General features: G+C 39.1%; 2 protein-coding genes and 1 long non-coding RNA gene across 6 annotated transcripts; all 3 read left to right on the top strand.

The window, feature by feature from the left end:
* The first annotated feature begins 394 nt into the window (after positions 1–394).
* LOC116205526 lies at positions 395–1,604 on the top strand. Its single transcript, XR_004156526.1, has 2 exons — positions 395–937; positions 1,425–1,604. It is a non-coding gene; the product is annotated as an uncharacterized LOC116205526 (long non-coding RNA).
* Positions 1,605–16,916: 15,312 nt separating this feature from the next.
* LOC116192001 (copper chaperone for superoxide dismutase, chloroplastic/cytosolic-like) lies at positions 16,917–19,505 on the top strand. 4 transcript variants are annotated; one of them, XR_004153994.1, is made up of 5 exons: positions 16,917–17,076; positions 17,260–17,331; positions 17,436–17,590; positions 18,464–18,698; positions 18,925–19,505. XR_004153994.1 is itself a non-coding variant. In XM_031520381.1 (4 exons), the coding sequence occupies exons 3-4, from the start codon at positions 18,661–18,663 to the stop codon at positions 19,211–19,213; spliced, it is 327 nt and encodes a 108-aa protein (XP_031376241.1). In that variant the 5' UTR covers positions 17,088–17,331; positions 17,436–17,570; positions 18,464–18,660; the 3' UTR covers positions 19,214–19,505. The 4 variants fall into 4 exon arrangements, 1 of the variants encoding a protein (XP_031376241.1); XR_004153993.1 differs by having other exon boundaries at positions 16,918–17,076; positions 17,436–17,570; XR_004153995.1 differs by having other exon boundaries at positions 16,943–17,076; positions 17,210–17,331; positions 17,436–17,570.
* Positions 19,506–22,948: 3,443 nt separating this feature from the next.
* On the top strand, positions 22,949–25,189 carry LOC116192000 (geraniol 8-hydroxylase-like). Its single transcript, XM_031520380.1, has 3 exons — positions 22,949–23,561; positions 23,698–24,126; positions 24,286–25,189. The coding sequence occupies exons 1-3, from the start codon at positions 23,094–23,096 to the stop codon at positions 24,895–24,897; spliced, it is 1,509 nt and encodes a 502-aa protein (XP_031376240.1). The 5' UTR covers positions 22,949–23,093; the 3' UTR covers positions 24,898–25,189.
* The last annotated feature ends 925 nt before the right edge of the window (positions 25,190–26,114 follow it).

The following is a 26,114-nucleotide window of genomic DNA, read 5'->3' as shown; positions in this document are numbered from 1 at the left end:
GCCTTAATCCGTTTGTTTAACAGATGAAATCAACGCCTATAGAAAATGATGACTATGAATAACCAAATTGACATTGAGGAAGAAATTTAAAAAGATAACAAAAATGCGAAATTGAAGACTGTCAAGGTTCTTTATAAATGGACGATCACAATTATCATATCAACTGCAATATGTTACAGAGAACTTTATCATCAATAAAATTAACTAGATGCATTATCATTCAAGAGTCTATGGATTTCCAAATGTTGATAACGCGATGTAAATGATAATTATGCATGACAATAAAGATTGTGGACTTTTTCTTTCTTGTTTGGATGCGTTCCCTCCATGGTTGTCAGAATCACGATTCGAATCGTAGAATCGTACGATTCTACGATTCAAGAGGGGTCACCGATTCAGATTCTACGGAGTGAGTCGGAATTGTAGAATCGTGTTGGAATCGCGCGCTAAGTCGTGGAATCGCAGAATCGGTCCGATTCTGCGATTCCACGTTCAGGCCCAATTCGGCCCAAGCCCGGGCTAGAAAGCGGGCCGAAGCCCAGACCCGGAAGCCTAGACCCGAAATCCTCTCCCTCCCGCCCGCCCGCCCTTTCTTCCTTCTTCCCCGTCGGATGAACCCTAATTTCTCCCTCGTTCCAGTTCGATTGCTTCTACGAAATCTTCGATGAAATCTTCCATTGCTTCTACAAGATTCGACTGACGGTCCACCACTTGCTTCTTCCGACAGATATATGCATAGAGACGCTCTACCCGGGCCTCAGCCACGGCGAGAACCAGCTCCGGTGGGGCTTCATCCGCAAGGTCTATGGGATCCTGGCTGCTCAGATCCTGTTGACCACCGTCGTCTCCGCCGTAACCGTTCTCTACGCCCCTGTCAACGAGCTCCTCAGGGGAAGCCCCGGCCTCCTGCTCTTCCTCGTGTTCCTTCCTTTCATCTGTACGTATGAAAAGTTAAATACCCTAGATCTATGGAATTCGGGTGCTTATGATCGCCCAATTGCGTCGTTTCTTGGTACCTCTGTGCTGATCTTGGCTTGATCCGAGTAACCTTTTAGCAATTCGGTGTCAATTTCATCCGCTTGCCCTTTCGGTCGTGCGGCAGATTGGACACGGTCATGGTTCTTCCTTTTTTTTTTTTCGATGGAAATTATGGATCGTTAGATATACCATCATTTGCTTTGAATTGATTCATGAGTCAATGTCGTATTAGCCCATCTGTGTCACGTCTGTGGTTTTGTGTCGAATTTCATGCTGTCACTTTCGTTTTCATAATCAACCAGCCCCATTTCAATATGTTGTGGAATTGAATGATGATGAAGATTTTCATGTGAATGGTGTTATTCGTATTAAATTGTGGTATTCATTTCTATGGTTTATGCGTATATCTGTCGGTGTTGTTATATAGCTAAAGAGCTGCTTTGCAGGTACCTTGTATGATGATGATGTAGGTGATGATGAAAATTTGAATGAGATTTGATATGGTTGTTTATTTTATGTTATGAGCTATGACATATGTTATTAACTTTTTATTTCGGGAATTTGAGTTATGATTTAAATTTTTGACCTTAAATTTCCGTAATTTGTAATGATATTTTGTATTTTTATGATTTATTGTTGATTTGTTGATTTGTGATCTTTATTTGAATGAACAAAAATTGATTTTTTTCTCATGAAAGTATGTTACATATATATATATATATGTTTTTTTTAATTATAGGTAGAATCTTACGATTCACGATTCGAATCGCGATTCACGATTCTACGACCCTCGACCGATTCTAGGTAGAATCGCGATTCTGACAACCTTGGTTCTCTCCCCCACTTTAGTAGTTGGAAGGTAATTCTCTACGGAAAAAAGGTTATTTGTGATATATATCCACCAGCTGTCTTCCGTTGCTTGGCTCCCCTCTCAGTCATCAATTCCTCTAGATGTCCTTAGTCTTCCATCATTGGTACGTGCTCTGTGTGGATCCTCTTGTTCGTCAAATCTTGTCCTCCATATTTCAATCTCGATTGGAAATGGTCAAAATACACTATTCTGGTCTAAGCCATGGATTAGAAATGAGCCACTTAAATCTAGCTTTTCAAGACTTTTCCCAGTTTCCATTAATACGGATGCTACAATTCATGGGATGTGTATCTCGAAAGACTCGAGCTGGCATTAGTGCATGTTCTCGTCCTCTTCGGGCATAATCGATCTGAATTATGCCCGGTAGTTGGCTATAAGGAAAGCTCTTTAAATTTCTTCCTCAAATAATTCACTCTTTGACTCTTCTCTCATCATCGAGTCAGACACTAAGAACGCGATCTCTTATATTAAAAAGTCATCTGACTTTCCATGTCGATATTGATTATCGAAGCTTATTCACTGCGTCCATCTCTTCTCTCTCCACTTTGCTCATGTTCGCTACTAGCACTCACCAATGGAATTGAAAATTGTTAGCTAAATCGGGAATCAATAGAGTCTCATATTTCATTTCTTGATTTCTATGTTGTACTCTAAAAATTCTTTTAATGGATGAGTTATAAAATATGAAAAAAGGAAAAAATTAGTTGGAAGGTAATAGTGCCGGGTCAAACAAATTATTGTAATTTGTTAGTTTATTGACATAATTGAGAGAGAGAGAGAGAGCATGAAATCAGTCAAAGATCATATCGGTGACAAATTAAACACGTTGAAGATTATTTTAATGCCCGAGAGGGCTCAACCAGGGCACGTTGAAGATCATTTCCTTCGGCTGTTTCTTATTCGAGCTCCAGTTAACCTTCGAAGGGAATGAAATGGGGAGGTTGAATACTAATAATCACAACTTTTCTTGGCTAGTTCTAGTCTGTCCTAGGAGATCTTTGTCGCCACAGCAGCGAAGGACAAGGGATGTGCTGAACTCGCGAGGGCAAGCCTCCCCGCCAGAGAATGAGGAATCAAAAGAGAGTAAAAACTTATAAGTATTTTACTAAAAATTTCAGTAGGAACCTTCAAAATTTGTATATTTTATTTTAAAATTTGAATAATTTACTTTGGAATGTGTGTAATTTACTTTAAAATTTGTGCAATTTGCTTACTTTCTTTTTTCTTTTTTTGGGTGAAACTTACTTTATTTATTAGTAGTCCAATGGGATGAAGAAACTCAAAGTTGGAGAGGAAGGAAAGGGTGGTTTGAATCGGCTCAGAAGCCCTTTCACGAAAAGCTTCGATTCAAAGATCCTCTAGAACCAAGCAGGGGAAATATCGTAGTTTATATTAAAGGACACAGTGAGAGCTCATAAGTACGAGTGTAATGTAAGTTAATTCTATTTATGTATTCTGCGTGAAGATTATACACGGTCTAAATTAATTTATGTCTGACATGGAATTTTTCAAGTGTCCTATGTGGGATCATGGTTTAAGCTGGTTTCGTTACTCTGTATTGAAATTCCTGGATTTATAGTTTCACAATTTTAATTGATAAGCCATTTGACCTACTCTTGCTGTTAAGATACATTTCTCCAAGATAGAGACATGTAAATGAACAATTTTTATCTTATGGAATTACAAGCATGAAAACCATGCTTTCCTTCCCCATATTCAATGAAATTTATTATTGCACACTCTAGCTACTTAAACATTCTAACTTTTATGTACATCTTTCCAAGATATATAAACAATGAGAAGGTTGTATTTACCATGGAAATGATTTGTTTTAAGCAATTTTATCCCACTATTCATATTATAGTCTTTTCTCAATTATAGGAGGCCCATGGAATTAGTACAAAGATAAGAAATTAAATGAAATAAAGGGACAATCCTAGTGGTGAGGATTGAACCCGGGACTCCTTAGTCCCGAGTGGACGTCTTGTCCACCGCACCAAGACTACTTCCTCCGTAATATAATCTTTTTGAAATAATGAAAATTACATCCATATTTACCTTGATTACTTTGTCCACATAAATGTTTTCCAGTTTCTTTTTGTGAAGACTACTAAAACAATATGAATCGAACGAAACTTAGTATAGCTTTTGACTTTAGGATAAATGTTCGTCTTATGTGATGTGTCTTGTATATATGCATGTGGTTTTATCATTATTGGATTCATCTCATGCCTCTTCCAATCAAAAGTTCTCCTATGATAATTAGCACTTCGGTATTTATTATTTTCCTCATAAAGTTTTCTAACATTTTAGATTTCCATTGCGAGAGGAATGGCCATGCACTTTTAGGCACTCAAACATGCAATAATAATACCTGTAGTTTTTACTTAGATGTGCCCTATAGAAATTATATAGAGTTGATAAAATAGTTATCCATCCTCCATTGCTAGAAATGATGTCTAGAGCAAATAATCTCCATTAGGTTGACGCTGCTGAGCTATATGCGAATATAGAGTACAGTTTTCTTATGAAGTTTCTTTCTTTTTCTTGAATTTATTTCATGTAAAATTCATATTATAATACAACTATTTTAAAATGAGTAGTAATAATTGCTTCTCTATGCAACGCACGTGTGTCTGTGCTAATATTTTGAAAATAAAATCTTTTCTAAAGATAGAGATTTGAATAAAAATAAAAACAGAACCAGATCAAAATTCTGGATACACGGAGGATAATTTAACGCAACTCTCAATAAATTGGTACAGAGTCTCCCTAATAGGTCATTCTATCCAGAAGAGCTTTTTTTTTTTTTCTTTTGGCTAATCTGGGATGTTTGGATTTCGCCCAGCTATTCTCCTAGGTCCAGTGAACTCCCCGTAGCGCACGGGACAGGTAAAGTTAGCTCACGTAAGCTAAGGCTCGGTTTGTTTCCTTGCTGTAAATTGTTTCCTTCTAATTAAAATCCATTCACATTGAAAGTAATTTTAGGGAAAGTACTTTATTTTTTAAGTGTACATAGGACAGTACCAAAATCAATTTAATTTGTTTAGTTGTAGCATGAAAGACAAATTTCGGAGCTTTAAAAATATTGAAAAAGAAAATTAGCCGTCATCGCAAAGACAGATGATGACTGGGGACTGTGGTGACCTCCCTGGTTGACACCCCACACCCTCAAGTGAGATCGCTAATTGTCGCAAAGTGCGTTAGAGGAGGGGGTGGTGATCGCTGGTGAGGCCCCCACCCCCGATCAGAAGATGGAACTCGTGAGAAGCTAACTGATGTGAATGAAAGAAAGAGGTTATGGTCAAATTCTGGAAAATCATTATCAGGAATTTCCGAGGGAATTCATTTTTTTACGACTTTGATCTTTGTTTGTAGTTTGACAAGTGTTTTCCTGTTGACTAAAGATTGTATAGTTTCCCAGTACTGAAAATTACGAAATCATTTTCCTAGAATGTATTTTCAGCAAAAGAAACGAAGCATAAGCGTTTATTTACCAGCAGGACATTTTCCGCGGTACAATAGATAACACCTCGACCACGTTAGAGTGGGCAATGGCAGAGCTTCTCCACAACCCCGACAAATTGTGGAGTGCAAAAGCCCCCGCCTGAGGTAATCCCATCAAAGAATCTGATATCCCCGCCTGCCCTACCTGCAGGCCGTAGTCAAAGAAACCTTGCGATTGCACGCAGCCGCCCCATTATTGCTGCCCCACAAGTCTGAGGTGGAGACGGAGGTCTGCGGGTTCAACATAGCCAAGGGCGTGCAGATCCTCGTCAATGCGTGGGCCATAGGTCAGGGTCCGGCCTCTTGGGATGACCCTGACACAGTGACACGTTCATTCCCTAGCGGTTATTGGGGCCCAACTTTGTCATCGATGTTATTGGGGCAGAATTTCGACTGGAGGCTTAGGTGAAAGTGGAAGAGCTGAAAATGGAGAAGAAGTTTAGCTTGACCTTACTAATGACTCATCTTCTTCGAGCTGTGCTTGTACCTCTGTGACCACAAACTCGGTATCATAAATACATTTATTTTGCCATAAATCATATAGAAATATATTTAGTGAGCCAATTAAGCGTGGTTGAACCTATATGGCCACGATTATTGCACTTGTGTATTGCGCTAAATGTGACTGCATAAATAATTGTTAAGTAGCTTCAATATCCACACGTTATTGCGCAGAGGCATAATCAAATTGGTCCCATGGGGAAAACAATATTTATTAGAGGCACATTTATGTATTATGAAAATCTCTCAAACCGAACTAATTAGACACAATATCATACCATAGCCGATGGGTCCCCAAATGTTTATTACGTGATATAATTGACATAATCCATTTATGATCACATATCGAGCGACAATTCACTGATAATTGCTCGTGTTGGGTTATTGGATCAATAGTCTCAAGTAAAATGCAATCGCAACTTTTGAGTTAGAAATTGAGAGCTTCACCATCATGAGCCACTTTTGTTGATTTCCCTCATGGGTTATTTTTTAGTAGTTTGGCATTAGAGTTTTGCTCTTGGCTTCTCTCCACGGTGTCCTCCAATAATCACGAAACAAGACATTACCACTACCTGTGCTGTGCACGTTTTGCCGCAACTTTTTTTCTCTTGTCCTATAAAAATATCTGAAAAGTAAATCTTTTTACATAATTTTGTAAAATCCGAAGATTTTTTTAGAGCGATGGTAAAAGATTTACACTAATTAACTTATAAATTAATGAAATTAATTAATCAAAAAAATAAAAAAGCGAAACAACGGGTGAGACCGTGAGAGATTCGGAGGGAAGAGAGAAAGTGGTGAGCAAGGTAGAGAAAATATGAGGAGTTGTGATAAAAAAATGAAGGAAATAGAAAAGTGGATTTTTTTTTTCTAGTTGTGGTTGTCTAGATTTTTTCTAATTCACCCTTTATTTAATGGATCTCATTTATAACTTTATATTTCTCAAAGGCAATTATGGAAAATGAATCTTCCACCAAAAATCCCATTTTAATTGCAAGTATTATATATCTATCCATATACTACTATCTCTATAAAGAGAAAGGAGAGAAGTATATATGTTAGAGTTTTAATTAATTTTATAAAATTGAAAATATTAATTCTTACTTTGTAGATATAGAACTATTCAATATCTATTTGTATTACACATAGATTTGCCACTATATTTAGTAGCATATAATTCTAGCTAATTCCTCTGCATTTATAAGTATCTCATATTTTTTTTATGTTACTTAGCTTGTTCTAACGACAATATATTTCATCTCATCCTGATAACTTTTTGACACATAATATTTGATTTCCTTTCAGTTTCCTTTTTCAATTCATTTTAATATAATTTTATTTTATTACTTCAAAATATTAATATAAGTTTGCTTAATTTATCTGCCACGCGTAGCACAAGTGAAAACTCCAGTAAACTCCAGTAAAGCGTGAAGTATGGGAGCTCAATGCTGATAGTTCTTATCTTTTTAAATTCTCTCGATTTTTAAATTTTTTTTAACCAGGACGAAATTATGGCAATCAATAATTATGTTGCAAATCGTGGATAAGCATTAAAATTTTTCTAGAAAAATAATAGCTTTCTCCATTTGAGCCAATAAGCATTAAATGATCTTTTCTAAAAATGCTGAGTATCTCGATAAATTACGAAAATTTTCCAGTATATTAATTTCTTTTTTTGGGTAGATTAATAAATAATTTCTTGCCAAGACTAAGAAATTTCCGAATGTACCTTCCTAAGATAGAGACAAGAGTAGGAAAGGCAATTAATGTACATAATATATATGGTAAATGTACATTCTATAGTGGAACTCCAAATTATGTTTTATGGTGGAACGCTAGTGTGCTTTTAGTCATTTCAATATTAAAAACAACATTTTGGCTCATAAATCTTTAAATGATGTTACAAATCTATTGAGTCACATATAAAGTAAAATAAAAGTGGATGACCGCTTACGTGTTAATGACGCGTACCTAAATCTTGACCGGTTTAATAGCCCGGTTCAACATTGAACCTACCAAGACATTAAAAGGAAAAAAGAAAAAAAGAAAAGAAAAGAAAGAGCAGATTCCGAAGAGCATCTTATCCTATGTAAAGAGTGTGATCTTAACCAGCTCTCGAAGGACAATTGTCGATTGAGTTGAATCGTTTTCCCTACTTATGCAATTAATAGATTTGTGGGTAATTGTTTAAAGATCCATCTTTTTCGATTGCGGACTCTTTGGGTTTGTTTGTTATTAGAGGCAACTTCATGGTAATCTGCTGATAAGTCATCGAAGGGTTCGTATGAATAATGGAATGGCTTGGATCTCTTCCGACTAAAATTGGGAATTCGACCACGTGTCTTCTGGGCTGAATGTGGGTGATTCTTTATGAATAGTGAAAAGTAGGTTGAAAAGTTGTAATATAACTATCTGCGTATAAGGCTTGCATAATACAAGAACATAAAGAGTTGTAATGAGATTGGCGAGATCGCGCCAAGAGAGTTTGGCGAGATCCGGGGTGGTGGTGGCCCTCGTACAGGCCGCCATCGCCCAGACGAGATTGCGGGTGCCAGGAGCAGCCAACCCCTATCATCTTCAAGCAAGATCCCTGGTCTTTTTTTTCTTTAATTTTAAATTGTTCTTCAACTTTGTTTAATTTTTTTAAAAAATAAACCAAATATAAATAATACTTATCTTACCATAATTTTCTGAAAACTATTTATCTAATTTTTTTAATTTTCTGAAATTTGATTTTGTAAACATGGTTCATAAACCGATTTATTAGATTGGTTCAGTCATAGGTGACATGCAATACCGTGATTGGTACACGTGTCGGGTTGAATGCAGACGTGGCAGTCGTGGGTGACGTGGTAATGATAGGTGAAGTGGCAAAATGTATTTGGCACATGTGGCGGGAATATTCGAGAATAGTGGTATAGTATTGTCGGCGAAAATTGTGAAATAAAAATACGAATGACTAGAAATACTAAGGACAAAATATGTAAATAATAAATGGATGAGTTAAAAGTTGGTGAGATCTAATGACTGAAATTAATGTTCTATTATGGAACACAAGTTAGCGTTTCATCCTAGAATCACCCTACATCAATAGCACGTACAACTCTCATTATTCATTATTCATTCTTTGCTTCTTTTTTTTCTGTTTTTATTTTTTATGTTTGCATTCTGGTATATTCGAAAATGCATCAAGCCCTAACTAATCCAGATTGAGAAGGGATGACCCGCTACAGAATAAATCGCTTGAAATCATGGACTTTCTCTATTTAAAGGACTTAAACTTGAGATCTCATTTAATAAGAATAAGTATCAAACTGCTTGAAACAATCCATGTTGATTTATGATTATTATTATTATTATTATTATTATTATTATTATTTTGGGTTAAGGTCATCTTTAGAAATTTTAATATATGATTTAAGTAAATGCATGTTTATATATAGGTTCTGGAAAATAAAGAAATACTAATGCATTATGTTGAAATAGGTGACAATCAACGTGAGTTGATTTAAGCGGTTTGATACTTTTTTTTTTCTTAAAAAAGGTTTTCGACTCAAGTTTTGTGAATGTAGAAAATTCATATGATTGTCAGAGTTTTACCTCTTAATGAGCCAACTCGCCTCGAATTTGATACGGCGAGGCTAATTGGACTTCTGAGTATCATGATGTACACCAAACAAGAAAGACATATAGGTGAAATAAAAAAATTGTATTTCAGTTGGTACATCCTCCAAAGATAAAGTTGGAATGATAATATAATTATAATAATATTCTATAAGTAAATGGTGCAACACTTGGCCGCAATTCAATAAAATGATCAGTACAACACACACGACCAAGAGGTAGGGTGTAAAAAAATTCTGAAAAATCGAAAACCCAAACAAATTGAACCTACCTTAACCCAAAAAAAACCGAACTCATAAAACGTAAAAGTCTTTATGAATGGTTTTTAAAGGCATGATTGCCTTTCCAACACCATTCCGGTAATTATTCACTTTTGCTTTGTCTGAAATAAATTGAAATTCCGACACAAACTGTTAGGAAAAATTCACAGATTTACTTTGGACTCGGACTCAAAATCTTAAGCCAATGGGTTACTAGACCATTGTCTCTTATAAGCCTATGGATTTACTTTCAACACTCGCCCTCACCATTCTCCATATAGGAGAGAAACTGTCCCAACAATTCTCCCCCTCCTCGACTATGTAGAGGATTTCGAGCCAGGCTTCTACTTTCGGACTCGGATACCAATTGTTAGGCCCTTCACTAGCCACGAGTTCCACACTCGAGCCTTGGTGTGGTGTGAGTTTCCACGTATAGCGTGTGCAATTCCCCAGGATCGTTATCTTGGGCTCTGATACCAATTGTTAGGAAAAATCCACAGGCCTACTTCGGACTCGAGCCCATCCGCAACTCAAAAGCTTAAGCCAATAGGTTGCTAGACCATTGTCTCTTATAAGCTTATGGATTTCCTCTCAACTTTCCATATGGGATTACCTTCAACACCCGCCCTCACCATTCTCCATATAGGAGAGAAACCGTCCCAACACAAGCTAATGTAACTGAAGATTGTAAAGGCTTGAGATTTTTTTTCTTCTCTTGTAACAAAGGAGGCCTATAAGTCTATTACAATGATAGTAACTAAAGCAAAATAAATGGGTACGTAACTTCCACTTCTTGATTCCGAATCGGTGTCCTTTGCCTCTGCACTAGAACATCTTCCTTAACTTGGGCAAGGTTTAAAGACAATGAAGAGCTGTCTTGAATGAAATGCTGTGCTTAAGTTAGGCAAAGAGAAAAAAGAAAACATCTAATAACTAGACATAGAATATATTAAAGAAGAAAAGAAATAAAAGTATTATCCGAATACAAAACCTATGTTCAACTTCAGAGCCATAGACATCGGATTTCTGTTATAGCTCAGATGACAATTGCTTTCACTGAAATTTGACCGCAATCAGGCTTCTGGCGAAATGCCGCCTATTCGACACCCATAACAATGATCCCTTGGAGTATTGATTCACATTGCTCGAGCCTGGCTTCTTGCTAAATGTCCCGGTATATGCAGCTGTCCGGTGTGTCCATGAGAATGTGATCACTCTTGGGCTCACCTTGACATCGACTCCAGCTGGAGCATGAATCTTACATGTGTAGGATGAGTTAGCAGGCCCCACATTTGTTACTGTCCTCGTATAATTTTGCGGGCTGAAGCCAAAAACTATACTGAAGGAAGGATGGTTCAACTGTGCCTCGGGTACGCTCAGTATTTGTGAGCACACAATGTTTCTATGTGCTATGACAGAAACTTCGGCCTGTTGGAAATGGATCAGTGCTGTGTGATGTTCTGCAGAAGGCAAATCAGTGTAGTGTGTTGTGTTTTGCAGGAGAGAACAAGTTACATGTGTTTATCTTTTAGTTGTTTTTTAGTTCCTGTTTTGTAGGAGAGTTGAACATGTGTATTAGGTAGTTACCAGGTGTAGTGACAGTTATTTTTCTGTCCTTTATGTTTCAGTTATTCTGTGTAACAAGTGTGTAGACTTGCAGTTAATGAATGAAGCAAGTTTTGTGTGTTCTCTCTCAATTTTTCTTCTTTGTTCTGGTTATCTTGCTATCTTTGAATTGTCTGTACTATTTGTATTATCAATGGTATCAGAGCTGTAAATGATCTTGAGGGACCTGTGAATGAGTGTTTGAGAGATTTGTGAGTGATCCTGGTTACTTGAAAGTCTTGTAAGCTTTGAGTAAGTCTCTTTCCGGTCAGCATAAGATGGAGGTAGGTTCGAATAGCATGTCTGCCATAGCACCACCGGTATTTGATGGGGAGAACTACCAAGCATGGGCTGTAAAGATGGCAGCCTACATGGAGGGCAGTGATTTGTGGGAAGCAGTAGAGCAGGATTATGAAGTAGCATCTCTTCCCGACAACCCAACCATGAATCAGATCAGGTATCACAAGGAGAGAACCACCAGAAAAGCTAAGGCAGGGTCATGTCTGTATGCTGCAGTTTCTCCTACTATTTTTACTAGAATCATGAGACTTGGTTCTGCAAAGGAAATTTGGGATTTTCTTAAAACTGAATATGAAGGAGATGAGAAGGTTCGAGGCATGAAAGTGTTGAATTTAATGAGAGAGTTTGAAAGGCAGCAGATGGATGAGAGTGAGTCTGTGAAGGAATATTCTGAAAAGTTGATAAATATAGCAAATAAAATCAGGGTTCTTGGGTCAGAGATGAAGGATGAGAGACTTGTGCATAAAATTTTGGTGTCTTTGCCAGAAAAATTTGAAGCAACTGTAGCTTCTTTGGAAAACACCAAAGATCTGTCAGACATTAAGTTGGCTGAGTTGCTAAGTGCTCTACAAGCACAAGAGCAGAGAAGAATGTTGCGATGTAAATGGTCTTTAGAGGGAGCATTGCAAGCTAAATTGAAGATTAATGCTGGTGGGACAGGAAAGAAGTGGTATAATTAGAAGGGAAATGCAGAAGATTCAAAAGCACAAAAAAGGGAAAGAAGTTGCAGTGGAGCTGATCAGAAAGACAAGGGAAAACAGAATGCTAGTTATTCTTCCTGCCAACACTGTGGGAAGAAAGGACACCCTTCTTTTAGGTGCTGGAGAAAACCAAATATAAAGTGTAGAAGGTGTCATAAGCTGGGGCATATCGAGAAAATCTGCAGAGAAGGTGGTCAGAAGCAAGGAGGAGAAGCTCAGGTGGCAGATAATCAGGAGGTTGAGCAACTTTTTGTTGCTTCTTGCTTCAATACAGCTGGAGCAAGAGATGGTTGGCTCATAGACAGTGGTTGCACAAACCATATGTCAAGTAACAAAAGCCTGTTTCAGGAGCTAGATTCCACTGTGAAGTCTCGGGTGAGGATTGGAAATGGTGAATATATTTCAGTGGAGGGAAAAGGAGATGTTGTCATAGGGAGTAACTCAGGTGCAAGAGTAATCTCTGATGTTCTTTATGTTCCTGAAATCGATCAGAATCTCCTGAGTGTGAGTCAGTTACTGAGCAAAGGATATAAGGTTGTTTTTGAAGGTGAGTGCTGCTTGATCACAGACTCAAAGGGCCAGGAGTTGTTTAAAGTTCCTATGAAGGGTAAGTGCTTCTCCCTTGATCCATTGAAAAAGGAGCATTTGGCCATGAGAACAGAAGAGGTTGCTCCAGAATTATGGCACAAAAGGCTAGGCCACTTCAATTACAAAGGCCTGATTCTTATGCAAAGGCAGGAAATGATAGATGGGCTACCAATACTGGAGGAGAAAGATTCAACCTACAAGGCTTGTCTTCTTGGCAAGCAAAACAGATTGCCATTCAAAGGATCCAACTGGAGAGCAACTGAGAAGCTAGCACTGGTTCACACAGATGTCTGTGGACCAATGTCTGAAGCCTCCTTAAGTGGCAGCAGGTATTTTCTAATTTTCGTGGATGATATGAGTAGGATGAGCTAGATTTTCTTTCTGAAAGCAAAAACCGAGGTAGCTGAAGTGTTTGAAAAGTTTAAGAGCTATGTTGAGAATCAATGTGGCAGAAAAATAATGAAGTTAAGATCAGATAATGGGACTGAATTCACATATGGTAAGTTCAGGACTGTCTGTGAAGTTGCTGGGATTGAGCACCAGTTTACTGTCCCTTATTCACCTCAACAAAATGGGGTGAGTGAAAGGAAAAATAGGAGTATCATGGAGATGGCTAGGTGTCTCATGCACGAGAAAGAGCTACTTAAAAAGTTCTGGGCAGAGGCAGCAAATACTGCTGTATTTCTGCTCAATAGACTTCCAACTAAGGCTGTGGAAGGTAAAACACCCTATGAGGCATGGTATGGTGTTAAACCTGTGGTGAAGAATGTTAGAGTGTTTGGATGCTTGTGTTATTCTCATGTTCCACAGACAAAAAGAAGTAAGTTGGATGAGAAGTCTGAGCCAGGAATTTTTGTTGGCTATAGCCTGCAGTCTAAAGGTTATCGAGTTTTTCAACCTCAAACTGACAGAGTGATTATGAGTAGAGATGTGGTGTTTTTGGAGGAAGAAAAATGGAGCTGGAACAATGAGAATCAAGTGAAGTCATCAGTTAGTTCTCCACAGCAACCAGAAGTTCCAGTCAGTGCAAATGACTGGATTTATGAGATGATAGATGATGAACCAGTAAGGGGAACCAGGCCTTTAGCTGAAATATATCAGAGGAGCAATGTTGCAGTCTTTGAACCTGCAAATTTTGAAGAAGCTTATGAAGATCAGAAGTGGATTGAGGCTATGAAAGAAGAAATGATGATGATTGAGAAGAATGGGACTTGGCAATTGACAGATAGGCCTCGAGACAGGAAGGTTATAGGAGTAAAGTGGGTTTACAGAACCAAATTGAACCCTGATGGTTCTGTGAACAAGCTCAAGGCTAGATTAGTTGTGAAGGGCTATGCACAAGTTTGGGGAATTGACTACTCTGAGACCTTTGCTCCAGTAGCAAGGCTGGATACTATTAGGTTACTGCTTGCCATTGCAGCACAGAAGAGTTGGAAAATCTTCCAACTAGATGTGAAGTCAGCATTTTTAAATGGAGTGCTCGAGGAGGAGATATATGTGGAGCAACCAGAAGGATTTGCTGTTAAGGGTGTTGGAGACAAAGTATACAGACTTATAAAGGCCTTGTATGGCTTGAAACAAGCACCAAGGGCTTGGTACAACAAGATTGATGGCTATCTGCAGAATTTGGGTTTTGAAAGAAGCCTGAGTGAGTTCACTCTTTATGTAAAGAAGGAAGGAGTGAATGTTGTAGTTTTGTCACTTTATGTAGATGACTTACTGGTGACTGGAAATAATAAGCATCAAGTCGAAAAACTGAAGGTTGATTTGATGAAGAAGTATGAAATGACAGACCTGGGAGAAATGGCATTTTTCGTGGGCATGGAGATTCATCAGAGAGATCATGGAGTGTTTGTTTGCCAAAGGAAGTATTTGAAGGAAATACTGAAGAGATTTGGGATGGAAGAGTGTAGAAGTGCAAGCACTCCAATGAACTTAAAAGAGAGATTGCATAAAGGTGATGGTGCAGAAGCTACTGATGCTACAGCCTATAGAAGTCTAATTGGTTGTCTTATGTACTTAACTGCAACAAGGCCATACATTATGTTTGCAGTAAGTGTTCTCTCGAGATTCATGAATTGTGCAAGTGAATTGCATATGATTGCAGCAAAAAGGGTTGTGAGGTATCTTAAGGGCACTGCTACTTTTGGAATAAAGTTCACTAAGGGAAACCAGTTAAAACTTAGTGGATTTGCTGACAGTGATTGGGCTGGTTGTGTGGATGACATGAGGAGCACATCTGGGTATTGTTTCACTCTTGGCTCAGGGTATTTTTCATGGAGCTCAAAGAAGCAAGAGGTCGTAACACAGTCTACTGCAGAAGCCGAGTTCATGGCTGCAACTGCTGCAACTAATCAGGCTATTTGGCTGAGAAAACTACTGATGGACTTGGGATTTCAACAAGAAGAAGAGACTCAGATATTTGTGGACAATCAAGCCACTCTGGCTATTTCACAAAACCCAGTATTTCATGGTAAGACTAAGCAGGTTAAAGTGAAGTTTTTCTACCTGAGGGAAGTGCAGGAAGCTGGAGATATAAAGCTAGTTTATTGCAAGACAGAAGACCAGTTGGCTGATATCTTTACCAAAGCATTTTCAGTTAACAGGTTTGAGTGGCTTAGGAGGCAAATTGGAGTTTGTAGCAGCCTCTGATCCAAGGAGGAGAATGTTGGAAATGGATCAGTGTTGTGTGATGTTCTGCAGAAGGCAAATCAGTGTAGTGTGTTGTGTTCTGCAGGAGAGAACAAGTTACATGTGTTTATCTTTTAGTTGTTTTTTAGTTCCTGTTTTGTAGGAAAGTTGAACATGAGTATTAGGTAGTTACCAGGTGTAGTGACAGTTATTTTTCTGTCCTTTATGTTTCAGTTATTCTGTGTAACAAGTGTGTAGACTTGCAGTTAATGAATGAAGCAAGTTTTGTGTGTTCTCTCTCAAATTTTCTTCTCTGTTCTGGTTATCTTGCTATCTCTGAATTGTCTGTACTATTTGTATTATCACGGCCTCCTTATATCCCAATCCGCACAAGTAGGGAATATAGTCGTCTGGCCTGATGTCGTAAATGAGGCCTTGGTGGTTTGCTGTGGGTGGGGCAACGTGGCCTGAGCCTGTGGCGAAGTAGTTTGCAGGACACAGTTTTTCATCCAGGATGGGTTTCTTGTCACGGGTTAGGATATCGGCAGTAGTCATGATCACTGATTTGATCACAGCAGGGGACCAGTCAGGGTGCGCGCATGCTTTTGAGCAAAGCAGCAATTCCGCTCAAAGGACTACCTTACCATTTACATCAGAGTTTCTCAATGACCCAGGATAACATTGTGCCGAGGAAGAGTCCCCGCTTGCCCCTGCATGATCTAGCGGCAGCACTCTCGCCCTTCCCAAAGTTCCCAGCCGCCGCGCTTACCAAGATTAATTCCTGAGTCCAGAGCTCTGATGATCACGCCCTTACCAATATACTTGAGTTATGGATTAGATATTGGCTACGCCATTTAATTAATATAGCGGGGCCGGATTGGCTTTATTATTATTATTTTTCGGTGTCTACCTTAATATTCAGAAGCCCAATGGGTTCTGAGTAATTAAGTCGGGAGATTAAATACAAGTGCGCTTGCTAGGGTTCAAACCTGTGTTATCCTCTTGTGAGCTACTTACCACTCAATCAACACTTTTGTCAGTGGATTGGCTTTCTTTAGATTATTGAGTGAAACATTTTCACTAGGAGAATATATACTTGACAACCATTATGAAGTAACTATATATTAAGCTCTTCTAGTAACAAATAAATATACTTTACCAGTGTAAATTAGTTCCGGTGGTTTAACACGTCTTTTCCCTTAATATGATTTCTTAAAAAGAAATTCGCGGGTTATAAAGTTCAAAGTAATAGATTGTGCTATAGATTTCTTTTTTAGTTTTTTCAAATTGGACAATATATCTCAACAAAATTATTTATCATTTAACCTGATTGAAACTCCAATTAATTGAAATCCTTCCGGAGCAAACTGAAAAAGTATATATGTATATATATAATTATAGATACATATATTCTAAAAAATAATAATCATATTTCATTTTCTATTTTCTCGTGAACGTGAAAGAAGCTAAACCCAGAAATTTCTCCTCATCATCAAAAGTCGCAGAAAAGGTCAAACGAAAATGGCATTTCCACTTCTCAGAAGTCTTTCTTCAATTTTCAATTTTTTTTAGTAGATTTTGTAACAACTGATGTAGATAATTCTTGGGACGATGATGTTTTTCGTCCATTCTTGTTAATTCAGTTGAAATGGGGCATTGGTCAATTCTGAATTAGTATTGTTTTACGATTCAGACTGAGTTTATGGTGGATATGAAGTGCGAGGGATGCGTTAACTCGGTCAAGAATAAGTTGCAGACGTTGATGGTAAGTGATGAAAATCAGTGAATATATATGTTAAAACTCCAATCAAGCCTTTCCGGGAATCTTGAAAAGTAATCTGGTCCTTTTCTGTGATGAACTTCTTCCAGGGTTGAAGAACATTGAGGCGGATTTGACAAATCAGGTGTTGCCAGTTTTGAGTCGTTCTCCTGTGAAAGTTCTGACAGAAGCATTGGAGCAGACAGGCTGCAAAGCCCGTCTGATAGGCCAAGGGGTACCTGAAGGTCTGTAATCGAATTTATCTGTGAGTTTGCTGCTCTATCTTACTTAGACATCATTTTTTTGAATGTTATGTAGCGTTTGGACGTCAGTTACGCTTATGCCTCTTACCCTGATTGGAAGTAGTCTATCAAAAGTAGAGATAACTTGGATATCCTCAAAGGCTGAAAGCAGTGAGATTCTGAGTTGTGAAAATAATGATAAACAGGGTTTGTTAATTAGGATGGGGAAATGCAGATGTCTAAGTTTATGCGGTATCATTTGGCTCTCAAATTCCGATTACGTTGAGAATTGTCTGGGATCAGGATTTTATTTTTCCAATGACTTGAACAGGAAATGACATGAATATGAAGACATCATTTCACTGCTTTAGCAACAGCCTATAGTATAGAACTTATCTAGGTGCTAAACTGGCAAATGGCAATTAAGGGCATAAGTGATTTCAAAGATGAGAATCATGCAGTGTGTTTTATGTCACCTCGAAATTCTGACATAATCAGATGGAACTTTAGTTTTATTTTGTTTTTTGTCCTTTCATTTATTTGTGCTCAGCAATGCACTTTGTTAAATTGGGTATTGGACGATCATATGTAGGCTATGTTAAAATATGAACTTTAACCCTTACAGGAATATTGCAGATGCTAAGGGTTTACTTTTTCGGTTTGAATGCTTCATAGATAGAAAAAGTAAGTCTTTTCTGGGAATCTTTAATCAACAGAGGCTGATTTAAAGTAGGCAAAAAAGTACAAACTTTAGTCTATTGGAACTTCCTACACTTTGTATTCATTCATTATTTATATTTCTCTCTGTTTTTTCTTTAATAAGTTTATGTTGTAGTCACTCAGTCCAGTCTCTCTTTGACTGTTCGATAAATCTCATGGGAGTAACATATCTGCAGATTCGAGTTGCATTTCTTAATTTCTGCTGCTGTCGCTGAGTTCAAAGGCCCTGATATTTTCGGCGTAGTTCGATTTGCTCAATTGAATATTGAATTGGCACGGATTGAGGCCGACTTTAGTGGACTCTCTCCTGGAGCACATGGTTGGTCCATCAATGAGTTTGATGATCTGAAGAGAGGCGCAGCTAGCACTGGGGATGTCTTCAATCCTGAGGCTGAAGGGACCATGGAGAAGGTTGATTTGCAAATTATGCTTCTACTAGCATCTGATGCATATGAAACTATTTTTGGATTCCATATTATAATGATTAGCGTTTCTCTCAAAATCGTGCATAAGCAGGGAATAATCTTATCATTCGTCAGAGTAATTGTTTTGATGAATAGATGCTAGGAGTCAGGCTTTCCAATACTCTCTGTTTATTGCTGATTTGATCCCCATACTACTTTTTGGGCTAATGCAGTTCCTGTGCTGCCACATTGGACATGTGGATTGGCGACCTGGAAACATTGGAAGCTGACAAGAAGGGCGAGGCCTTCTTCTTGGGTGTAAAAAAGAATCTGAGGGTTGCTGATCTGATTGGGCAGTCAGTAGTTCTGTACCGAACTGAAGATAAGTCGGAGGCAGGCATTGAAGCTGCTGTAATAGCAAGAAGTGCCGGTGTAGGTGAGAACTACAAGAAGCTCTGCACGTGTGACGGAACAATCATATGGGAGTCTAGCAGTAATGATTTTGTCACTGCAAAGGTTTGATTGCTCTAGCCCTATTGTAAATGCCAGAATTTTCACGTCTTGTCATCAGATTCGTACAACTAATTTGTAAGCCGTGTGTGCTTGAAATTATTGGCAACACTATACACTGATTGAGGAGCTTTTCTTCTGTCGTTCATAGTGTCGGATCTTAAGGCTGCAGGTTGCTCATGTAGGGCCTTCACCTGATTAAAAGATGTTGGCGAGCATGACTGTTTTCATCATGACCATAAGATTTATGTGCTAACTATTGCATACTTCAGAGAACAAGTTTGAGCTTCCATCTATTGACGCACATGCCATTGTTCACAGCTGATGTAAAATTTTCCCGCCAGCTGTTTGTTTCCTGTACAATAATTCCTATGTTTCTTGAACCTCTCTGACAAATAGCTTGCTTTGTGAATAAAATCAAAGTTACAGGAATTGATACGTATCAGTAAGGAAAGGGACATTGGAAAAGACGTTTGAATAACATAAGATGGCAGACAGGCGAAAATGAAGACTCTTATGTCTTATTCACCAAAAAAAAAAAAACAAAAGGACTCATAGGTAGGATTATTAGTCCGCTGTGGCTGTCTCAATTAAGCTGGATCAAGCATTATGGCCGGTCACCGTCATTCCATAATACATTCACATAATGGAGAGTTCTACGTCGTCAGTGAGGTTCGAACTCGTGATGTTGAAGTGGAGCGCTTGATATTTAACCACTAGCATCCTACGTCTTCTTGAATCTTTATTTTTGAGATCTACCATAATGTTTTTAAGAAATAGATCGATCCCCTTCTCTTTGTACTCCCTTATCTGTTCTCTTTTATTCGCAAATAACGATTGTTTCGGCGATACAAACAGTGGAACAAGAGTTCGCAAGTCGAACTAATGGATGACCATTGAGCTATGCGCTCGATCAATAACGGGGGGAATAGGCCTCTTCAGTTGCATTGGACTTGGGCTGAAGCTAGTCTGAGTAGTCCATTTCCTCTTCAGCGTAGTCCATTTCTCCTCGTCCTCTTGCTAGCCAACGAAAGCTCGCGGAACCTCGATGGATAGCGACTCAATCTTGTATAATCAGGCCCAAGATGCCCCAAGTATTCCACGGCGGCCCCCCTTAGTTACTTTCTCCTCGTCCTCTTGCTAGCCAACAAAAGCTCGCGGAACCTCCATGGATAGCGACTCAATCTTGTATAATCAGGCCCAAGATGGTCCAAGTATTCCACGGCGGTCCCCCTTATTTACTTTCTCCTCGTCCTCCTGCTAGCCGACGAAAGCTCACATTACCTTGATTGATAGCGACTCAATCTTGTATAATCAGGCCCAAGTTGCTCCAAGTATTCCACGGCTGTCCCCCTCACTACATCTTTCTCTTCTCCGTGGAATGAACCAATAAAAAACTGAACAAACCGGTTGAATAAATAAGACCAAATTGGATTTGCAAAAGAATCATCTGGCTTTCCGTGGAGATATCGATTATCGAAGCTTATTCACTACATCCTTCTCTTCTCCGTCCACTTTGCTCATGTTTGCTACTAGCACTCACCCAAGGAATCGAAAATTGTTAGCTAAGTCGGGGATCAATAGAGTCTCAGATTTCATTTCTGATATGTAGCGCTGCTCTTATCTTGTTTTTTTTTTTCATTGCACTCACTTTTAAAATGTTTTGTTATAGTGCATAATCTTTGAGGTCTTGATCTCTATGTTGTACTCTATTAATCCTTTTAATGGATGAGCTCTTAAAAAAAAAAAAAAACTTAGTTTGGAGGTAATGGTGTCGGGTCAAACAAATTATTTTGTCGTTTATTGACATCATTGAGAGAGAGAGAGAGAGAGAGAGAGAGAGAGAGCATGAAATCAGTCAAGGTCATATCGGTGACAGATTAAACACGTTGAACAACATTTTAATGCCCGAGAGGGCTTAACCCGGGCGCCGATGTAGTGGTTTCGGCTGTTTCACATTCAACCTCACAATTCACACGGTTATCCTCTAAGCCCCTGAATACCTAATCGGGGGGGAATTATGCATTATTTTATCCTCTTCCCTTTGCTTTACTCTACAAATGAGATAATTATATTAGATTATATATGTGATAAAATTAAAAGTATGTCGTTATCATTGGCAAATTACTCATGATATCAGCCCAAGGGAAAAGTCCAGCTATGGATATAGAGGGAGATCCATGAGGCAAAGATAGTAAAATAGAAACTCCACACCTCTTGATTTCCATCATGGTCATCCCTATTGCACTAAGGCTTTATTACATAAAAATAAATACGAATTTCAGAGTAAGCCAAAATCTTAATTTGGGAGATAAAACTCCTTGATATTATACGATTTACACTTAAAACAGAGAGCAAGGAGAAACAGTTTTCATCATAAACGGCTAGTTACCTGCAGCTCAAAGTCACGTTTGCAACTCTAATATTAATATAAAAAAATGATGATTCGTAATATTTCATCCAAATATTATTTCTTCTTAAAAATTAGGAAATACAATTAAACTTCTCATCATATACCCCAAGCCCTCTGTAAATTCCCTTTCTCAACAAACACCCACGGGACTAATGGCGTTTTTGGTACACGCCACACTCAGTTGCAGTTCCGCCTCCAATGTGTTTGTGATCCAAGCTAAGACCATGGAGTTTCAGACTCTGCAATTCGCCTCATCAGGTTCGCCTGCCTCTGGTTGCGGAATGGAGCCATCTATGAGACCAAGTTTGCTCTTGGCCTGAAGAGCATTCTGCATCAATTTTGGAATCCACGTGAGCATCCTGGCTCACGTCAGGAAGTGCAGTGAGACGGGAAGCTCCATGAACATAGGCGAGGCGGGATTCAGGACTTCACTCAACCTACTGGGGTACACGATCCTCTTCTTAGACCTGGCAGACCCCACTTCGGAGTCAGTTTAGCCCGAAAGTGGAGGTGGAAGACCCACCCCAGTTATAAGTTCAAGCACATGAGTGGAAGTTCGACCCGTAGTTTGCTGTTGAGGGTAGTTGTTCAATGCATGTGGCGCGTGTTGGCAAGTGTTAAAGTCACGAGTGGATGTTAAGAGTTAGAGTCCCACATCGGAAAATCTTGGGAATATGAGAAGATTGGACTACCGTCCTATTAACTCGAACTTTTAAGATGGATATTTGCCTAACTGCTTATAGAATCAGTGATTATTTTTACTCAAGATCCGATCGCTGGGCAAGTTGAAACCACATCAATCACATTAGAGTGGGCAATGGCAGAGCTCCTCCACTACCGAGAAGTAATCCCGTCATCTAATTTGATATCCCGTTAGCCCGTAGAATGCTGTGCAGGTGGTATACACTCTTACTTGGATAAGAAGTCTTATATTCGGTTCTCACCAACAAAACTTCTGTACCCCTTTATATTATCTTTCCCGTTCCTAAGGCCCATACCTTGAGATTTTTATTAATCGGAGAAAAAAAAAACGCACGAAAAATATATGAGTGAAAGGATCCCCCTTCCTTTACTCTCCACCATTATTTGGATTGAATTGGAAAGGAGGGATGGAAAGGGAAGAGTACCCCCTTGTCCCATCATTTTTGTTGTAACCAAAAGATGAATGCATTTAGAAAACAACGCTATTTTTTTACTCACGGAAAAAATGAGTAAGAATACTTTTCCATTTTATACTAAACCGATGTGACTCCACTTAATCCAGAAAGCCAATTGCAACTTATCCGAAATTCTTGTCCGTTAACTTAAAAGACGGAAATTGCATGCCGACCCTTTTATCTGGAGATGATCCCTTCGAACACACCTGGCAAAGATTCGAAATAAAAAGCTTCCTCGCGTGATATATAGTTGAGCACGTAAGTGTGCTCTCGAGCTATTTTACCTGGAGAAACCGTAAGCTAAGTTTAGCAGATAGAGAGGATGGACTTACTGATCTTGATGTTGGGGTTCTACCTCTCCTGGGGGCTGCTCCGAGCCCTCCTCTACATTGTAAACAAAGGTAAATCGGGCAAAGTTGGGAAGCTGCCTCCAGGTCCGAGGCCGCTCCCGGTGATTGGGAACCTTCTCGAGCTCGGGTCTCTACCCCACAGGTCCCTGACCAAGCTTGCTAGTGCCCACAGTCCAATCATGAGCCTCAAACTGGGCTCCATCACCACTGTGGTCGTCTCCTCAGCCTCAATGGCTCGAGAGATCCTCCAGACCCACGATGTTTCCTTCTCCAATCGCCTTATTCCCGATTCCTCTACCCCGTTCCGCCATCATGAGCATGGGCTGCCTTGGGTCCCTGTCTCTCCGCTCTGGAGGAACCTCCGCCGGATTTGCAACGTGCACCTGTTTGCACCCAAGGCCCTTGACTCTAACCAACACCTCCGCCACCAAAAAATCCAGGTGTGAAAATGGAAAGTATTATACATGGAAGATGAAACCGAGATAGCATGCTTTGTACGCTTAGTGAACATTCCATACTAATTCATCACCTACCTGTCTAATTCTTATATCAAATTGATCATGCATTCGGGTCCAGGAACTCTCGGCTTATGTCAAGAAGTGCAGTGAGACAGGAAGCTCGGTGAACATTGGCGAGGCAGCATTCAGGACTTCACTCAACCTGCTGGGAAGCACGATCCTCTCCATGGACCTAGCAGATCCTACCTCGGAGTCAGCCAAGGAATTCAAGGAGTTAGTTGGGCAGATCATGGTGGAAGTAGGGAAGCAGAACGTGGCGGACTACTTCCCGGTTCTTAAGTGGCTGGACCCACAGGGTGTGAGGCAAAGGATGACTAGTTACGGCAGACGGATGCTCGATATTTTCGGTACGATCATCAAAAACAGGTTGCAGCACCAGAATGTCTCTGGATTTGGGAGGAAGAATGATATGCTGGAAACTCTTCTTGACCTTAGCAAAGATAAAGAGGAGGGCTTGGACCTCGTTCTAATTGAGCACCTGTTTTTGGTCAGTAAAAATTTCTTCTTGAGTTCTCCGATTATCCTTTGACATCAAATATGCAAATCAGGAACATGTCGGGTTTCTTTTGGTTTTCGGGTGCCATGAAATTGCCTTTTAGTATTCTTCCTGTTAACTATTCTCTTTTAATATCTCAATGATGTCCAGGATCTGTTTGGTGCGGGGACTGATACCACTTCAAGCACATTGGAGTGGGCGATGGCTGAGCTGCTTCGTAATCCTGAGAAGTTATCCAAAGCACAGGCCGAGCTCGAACAGGTGATCGGCAGGGGCAACCCTGTCAAAGAATCTGACATTGCACGACTGCCATATATACAGGCTACAGTGAAGGAGACCTTCCGGATGCACCCAGCCGCCCCACTGCTACTCCCCCGAAGAGCCAGAGCCACGGTGCAGGTTGGCGGCTACACCATACCGGAGGGCGCACAAATCTTAGTCAATGTCTGGGCTGTAGGCAGAGATACTGCCACGTGGAAAAACCCGGACGAGTTTATTCCAGAGAGGTTCCTGGGACTGGACATGGATGTCAAGGGACGGAACTTTGAGCTCTTGCCATTTGGCGGAGGGCGGAGAATATGCCCGGGCACGCCATTGGCCATAAGAATGCTGCATTTGATGCTTGGTTCGCTCCTTAACTTCTCCAATTGGAGGCTCGAAGATGGTGTTTCTCCAGAAACCATGGAAATGGGAGAGAAGTTCGGGATCACTTTACAGAAGGCACAACCTCTCCGAGCCGTGCCTTTACGAATCGAGATATAATATCTTGAATGAGAAACTTATATAATTACTTATAGTTCGACTCTGAGCCCACATATCCTTAAGATACACATAGCAGAGGACATCAGAATAGGCAGAGTCTCGTCTGATCAGAGTATAACTGATCTTGTCTGCTATGTCAATTGGTTATATTAATATTCTGATCTTGTCTGCTTTGTGAACCAATTCATTTTGGTTACTCAATGAGCTAGATTCAGCACCCAGTAAATATTCTGATTTCGGGCAGTTCATCTTTTGTTATGCAATCAATTAAGCACCACCCAGTTTTCATTCTCGATTCAACACCCACCAATCGATTTCCATGCGATTTCCGGTAGTGCCTTCTGTCTTTTCTTCAGCCTCAGCAGCATTTCTTGTACAGCAATCAAAGGTCCAACCTAATATTGCTTAATATAGCTTAATATGAATCGAGTGAAACTTAATATAGCTTTTGACTTCAGGATAAATGTTCGTCGTATGTGATGTGTCTTGTATATATCCATGTGGTTTTATCATTATTGGATTCATCTCATGCTTCTTCCAATCAAAAGTGTTCTCCTATGATAATTAGCACTTCGGTATTTATTATTTTCCTGATATAGTTTTCTAACATCTTAGATTTCCATTGCGAGAGGAATGGCCATGCACTTTTAGGCGCTCAAACATGTAATAATACCAGTAGTTTTTACTTAGATGTGCCTTATAGAAATTATATAGAGTTAATAAAATAGTTATCCTTCCTCCATTGCTAGAAATGCTGTCTAGAGCAAATAATGCCCATTAGGTGGAAGCTGCTGAGCTATATGTGAATATAGAGTACAGTTTTCTTTTGTAGTTTCTTTCTTTCTCTCGAATTTATTTCATGTAAAATCCATATTATAGTAAAACTATTTTAAAATAAGTAGTAATAATTGCTTTTGCTTGTAACGCACGCGTGTCTCTACTAGTATTTTGAAAATAAAATCTTTTCTAAATATAGAGATTTGAATAAAAACAGAAACAGAATTATATATGATAGAGTTTCAACTAATTTTATAAAATTGAAAATATTAATTCTTATTTTGTATATATAGAACCGTCCAATATCTATTTGTAGTACACATAGATTTGCCATTATATTTATTAGCATATAATTCTATCTAGCTCCTCTGCGTTGATAATTATCTCATTTTTTTATGTTACTATTGTAGCTTGTTATTACTGCAATATATTTCATTTCA

This window comes from Punica granatum, chromosome 1 (assembly GCF_007655135.1).
Source record: "Punica granatum isolate Tunisia-2019 chromosome 1, ASM765513v2, whole genome shotgun sequence".
NCBI classification, from domain to species: domain Eukaryota; kingdom Viridiplantae; phylum Streptophyta; class Magnoliopsida; order Myrtales; family Lythraceae; genus Punica; species Punica granatum.
The sequence above is the reverse complement of the archived record's forward strand: the minus strand, read 5'-3'. Positions and strand labels throughout refer to the sequence as shown.

What these genes read in the sequence shown, in the direction of transcription:
- LOC116192000 (XM_031520380.1), top strand. Translation starts at nt 23,094, where the DNA reads ATGGACTTACTGATCTTGATGTTGGGGTTCTACCTCTCCTGGGGGCTG. An exon ending in TCCGCCACCAAAAAATCCAG is followed by an intron (nt 23,562 to 23,697) that starts GTGTGAAAATGG and finishes ATTCGGGTCCAG; the next exon opens with GAACTCTCGGCTTATGTCAA. An exon ending in TAATTGAGCACCTGTTTTTG is followed by an intron (nt 24,127 to 24,285) that starts GTCAGTAAAAAT and finishes AATGATGTCCAG; the next exon opens with GATCTGTTTGGTGCGGGGAC.
- LOC116192001 (XM_031520381.1), top strand. Translation starts at nt 18,661, where the DNA reads ATGTCTTCAATCCTGAGGCTGAAGGGACCATGGAGAAG. An exon ending in CTGAAGGGACCATGGAGAAG is followed by an intron (nt 18,699 to 18,924) that starts GTTGATTTGCAA and finishes GGGCTAATGCAG; the next exon opens with TTCCTGTGCTGCCACATTGG.